This window comes from Lacerta agilis, chromosome 18, assembly GCF_009819535.1.
Source record: "Lacerta agilis isolate rLacAgi1 chromosome 18, rLacAgi1.pri, whole genome shotgun sequence".
Lineage (NCBI taxonomy): Eukaryota > Metazoa > Chordata > Lepidosauria > Squamata > Lacertidae > Lacerta > Lacerta agilis.
In genome coordinates, this window is record NC_046329.1 from 4911493 (window position 1) to 4916151 (window position 4659).

General features: G+C 56.6%; 1 protein-coding gene across 1 annotated transcript; it reads left to right on the forward strand.

Annotated features, from left to right (window-relative positions):
* The first annotated feature begins 311 nt into the window (after positions 1-311).
* Positions 312-3718, forward strand: LOC117039703 (potassium voltage-gated channel subfamily V member 2-like). Its single transcript, XM_033136884.1, has 2 exons — positions 312-1562; positions 3131-3718. The coding sequence occupies exons 1-2, from the start codon at positions 312-314 to the stop codon at positions 3716-3718; spliced, it is 1839 nt and encodes a 612-aa protein (XP_032992775.1).
* The last annotated feature ends 941 nt before the right edge of the window (positions 3719-4659 follow it).

Consider the following 4659-nt stretch of genomic DNA (forward strand, 5'->3'; position numbering starts at 1 on the left):
TCAAAGGAAGACCCGGCTTCCAAAAATAGCTTCTTAACTTGAAAGGTTAACCCCGTAAGCTTATTAACGTTTTAAGAAGCTTGGGCATAGCTGCTTCCCGATACACCCAGCGTCTCCGTCGCAGAAGCAGTCAGCTGGGGGGCCGGGGTGGGGGGCGAACACTCAGGCTGTGCACACTCAGTAGCTGTTAGGAGGCGTTTGACGTGTCCCCTACCAAGCGCTCGTTGAATGGGAGCAGGACCGGGGAGCCCCGGAACTGGGCTGCTCCTGGCAGCCAGGGGACCGCAGTCCGTAACCACCACTCAACAGCCATGAGGAAGCCCATGAAGAGGCGAGCCAGCCTCTCGGCCAACTTGAAAATCGGCGACTACAAGAAATGCTGCCTGACTCCCGAGGAGGAAGAAGTCTACATCCCCTTCGCCCAGGAGAGACTGGTGAAGCAATGGGGGTCGATGCACAACGTCTCGGACAGGGCCCAGGAACGCCATAGCGTCCCTCCCCGGAGGAACCGCTACTTCCTGAACCTCAACGTCGGCGGGAAGTGCTTCCAGATCGCGTGCAAATTGGCCGCCAAGTACCCCGTCACGAGGATCGGCCAGCTGGCCGTCTCCACCGACCCCATGAAGAAGCTGGAGCTCTGCGACGACTACTCGGTGCCGAGGAACGAGTACTTCTTCGACCGGGACCCGTTCATCTTCCACTACGTCTTCCACTTCTACCGCAGCGGCGTCATGTGGATCATGCAGGAACTCTGCCCGTCCAACTTCGTGGAGGAAATCGAGTACTGGGGGGTCCACATGAAGTACGCCCAGAGGTGCTGCCGGATCCTCTTTGAGGAGAAGCAGGACGAGATGGCCGAATACCTGAAGGTGCAACGGGAGCTGGAAGCGGAGCTGGAGCCCCTGGAGAGCGAGGTGAACTTCGAGGGCATGTTCCTCGGCACGTTCCGGAAGGCCATCTGGAACCTGGTTGAGAACCCGTTCTCCTCCATCCCCGCCAAGATCATCGCCATCATGTCCAGCGTTTGCGTGCTGGTCTCCATCGTGGGCATGACGCTCAGCACCGTGGATGAGATGCAGCACAAGACCAGCAAGAAGTGCATGGAGCGCGTGGAGACGGTCTGCGCCATCTTCTTCACCCTCGAGTACCTGATGAGGCTCATCTCCGCCTCCTCTTGCCAGCAGTTCCTGCGGGCCGCCTTCAGCGCCATCGACCTGGTCTCCATCCTGCCTTTCTACATACAGCTCCTCTTCGAGAACCTGGGCGAAGGAGACTCGGAGTACCACGAGGAGCTGCACAAGATGCGCAGCGTCGGGAAGCTGGGGAAGGTCCTCAAGCTCATTAAGCTCATGCGCATATTCCGCATCCTCAAGCTGGCGCGGCACTCCACGGGCCTGCGGGCTTTCGGGTTCACCATCCGCCAGTGCTACCAGCAGGTCTGCTGCCTCCTCCTCTTCATCGCCATGGGCGTCTTCACCTTCTCGGCGCTGATGCATTCCGTGGAGCACGACGTCCCCGGCACCAACTTCACCAGCATCCCCAGCGCCTGGTGGTGGGCAGCGGTGAGTGAGTGCCTCTGGTTACCTGCTCTACGGCTGGGGGAGCCTCCATTCATGTAGGGGGTTCCGGTTTGGCCGTTTTCCCCAAACTACACCCCGCTGCCAAATCACTGGGTGGCATCAGCCGATGGTCACAGGGTCCAACCCTGCTGGGTGCTGCTTTAACAGTGCACCCCCTGTGGGGAACGCCCTGGTGAAACGGACCCTGCGACAGGAGTGAGCCGGCAGTAAATCACACTGAGCAGGTTGGAGTTACCTCTTAATTAGCAATAAAGAGTGTCGGGCCTAATGAGCACAGCAACTCATCCCCGGTAGGTCTTGCCCCCATGAAGCAGTTGCCAAGACTAAAGGTCCCCATCAGTCTCCTCCTCTCCAAGGTTTCCCCCCCCCCCAGCAGTCGGAGACTGTGCCTGCGTGCCTGTCTTTGCTCCTCTCGCTTCGTGCCTCTGTTGGTTCTGGGACACAAGGGAGGAGGGGAGCTTGTTGCAGCAGGAGGGAGAGAGACCTGTGTCTTTTCACCAGGTTGACTCATCTCTGCCTCCTGGCCTCCCTCCTCCCCTGGTTCAGCTTCTGCCTCTGATTCTGGACTTATCTCTGTTGCAGACTCTTCCAGCTCCCTGTTGCCCCTTCAGCTTCCAAACCTCCTCGCAGTCTTCTCTGACCACTCATTGTTGTCCCACCCCCACTCCCTGGGCTCTGAAACTTCTTCCCTTGTGGGATCCCAGCTGGTTCCTCCCAGCATTCCTCTGCTTCCTACCAGTCCCTGACACCCTGAGCCTGTGGGTCACCTTTGACATGGGTCAATCAGGTGATGGATGAGTGGCCCTTGCCCACCTGTCACAGCTCCCCCTGCTCCTGATTTAAACGTGTGGAATCGGACCATTGGCCCACCCAGTCTTGCCCCGGGCACGGGCAACGCACGCTATGCCCCTGCCTCCTGCAGACCACAGCGATCTGCTCGGTGCTTAAGGGATGCTGAGCAAAACGGGTCTAGGAATGCAGGTGGCGCTGCTGTGGTCTAAACCACTGAGCTTGTTGGGCTTGCCAATTGGAAGATCAGCAGTTTGAGTCCACAAACAGGGTGAGCTCCCGTTGCTCTGTCCCAGCTCCTGCCAACCTAGCAGTCAAAAGCACGCCAGTGCAAGTAGATAAATAGGTACCACTGCGGCGGGAAGGTAAACGGCATTTCCATGCGTTCTGGTTTCCGTCATGGTGTCCCGTTGCGCCAGAAGCGGTCGAGTCATGCTGGCCACATGTCCCGGAAAGCTGTCTGTGGCCAAACACCGGCTCCCTCCTAGTGGTCTGGCTCTGCTCCGTGTGGGCAGAAAAAGGCTTAGCTCTCTGGGTGCTTAGGACATGAGATGGCAGGGAACAAGCCAAGCTGATTTGGGTGCATTGTCTCAGAGAATCGCAGACTTGGAAAAGATCCCGAAGGTTCATCTTGCAGTGCAGAAATCGGGGGACTTTCTGGCATGTTCTTGATGAGCCGGAAGGCTGGCGTGCATCTTCGCTGCATGCAAACAAGGCCCGACCCTGTTTCGGGTCCGTATCATTCTCTTCCTCCTCTCTAGGTCAGCCTCTCGACGGTGGGCTACGGGGACACCGTTCCGGACACGCTGCTGGGGCGCGTGGTGGCCTTTGGCTGCATCTCCTTCGGGATCATCTTGAACGGGATGCCCATCTCCATCCTCTACAACAAGTTCTCCGACTACTACGCCAAGCTCAAGTCTCACGAGAACGAGACCACCCTGTCGCTCAAGCTGTCGCGGAAGCTCAACCTCAAGGCCAGAGCCTGGAGGAAGTTCAACGAGTGCTGCTGTGCGGAGTACATCATCTCCGGCCAGCAAGCCTCGCATCAGGCCCCTGCCCGCCACGGGTACCACCCCGTTCATCAGGGGCACCCCGTCACCCGCCAGCCGGGGCACCCCCACCCCCAAATGCCCCATTCTCCTGTCCACTGCTCAGACCACCTCGCTCCCCAACCGCAGCCTCACCATGCCCACCCAGAGGCTCACAACACCCACCTCGCGCCGCTATCGGGGCGCCCCACCCCTCAGCCATCGCCGTGGGCTCCCTCTACCCCTCAGCCATCGCCATGGGCTCCCTCTACCCCTCAGCCATCACCGTGGCCTCCCTCTACCAGGCGAGGGAGCCAGTAGAAGAAGCAGGCAGAGATAGTTCCGTTGTCTTTTTAGGAGGGTATGCTTCGTCTGCAAATGGCCGCAATTATTATTATTATTATTATTATTATTATTATTATTATTATTTTATATATTGAGTTTATATACCGCCCTATACCCGGAGGTCTCAGAGCGGTTCACAGAATAGATCACAACATATGCCATCAGAATAAAGACAACTACCCAATAACACACACCCCCGAAAAGAGCCACATTTTAAAAGGGTATAGGATGTCAAGCAAGCAGGTCAACCAGAGGCCTAGTTAAAAGAAACGTTTTTGCCTGGCACCTAAAGGTGTATAATGAAGGCATCAGGCGAACTTCCCTGGGGAGAGCATTTCACAGAACGGGAGCCACCACAGAAAAGGCCCGTTCTCGTGTTGCCACCCTCCACAACTCTAGAGGAGCAGGCACACGAAGGAGGGCCTCGGAAGATGATCTCAGGGTCCGGGTAGGTGCATATGGAAAGAGGCGGTCCTTGAGGTATTGCGGTCCTGAGCCGTTTTTAAGGCTTTGTAGGTCAAAACCAGCACTTGGGGCCCGGAAACTAATTGGCAGCCAGTGCGGTCGGACCAGGATCGGTGTCATATGCTCAAACCGTCTTGTTCTGGTGAGCAACTTGGCCGCCAAATTCTGCACCAGCTGAAGTTTCCGAACCGCCTTCAGAGGCAGCCCTATGTATAAAGCATTGCAGTATTCCAGCCCTGAGGTTACCGGAACATAGACTCAAGAGTACTACGGGTAGGTAGCTGTGTTGGTCTGCCACAGTCGAAACAAAATAATAATATTTAAAAATTCCATCCAGTAGCACCTTAGAGACCAACGAAGTTTGTTCTTGGTATGAGCTTTCGTGGTATCTGAAGAAGTGTGCATGCACACGAAAGCTCATACCAAGAACAAACTTCGTTGGTCTCTAAGGT

Bases quoted from the DNA above. Each gene is read 5' to 3' on its own strand.
- LOC117039703 (XM_033136884.1), top strand. From the start codon at position 312: ATGAGGAAGCCCATGAAGAGGCGAGCCAGCCTCTCGGCCAACTTGAAA. The intron at 1,563-3,130 runs GTGAGTGAGTGC...CCTCCTCTCTAG, and splicing joins GCGCCTGGTGGTGGGCAGCG to GTCAGCCTCTCGACGGTGGG.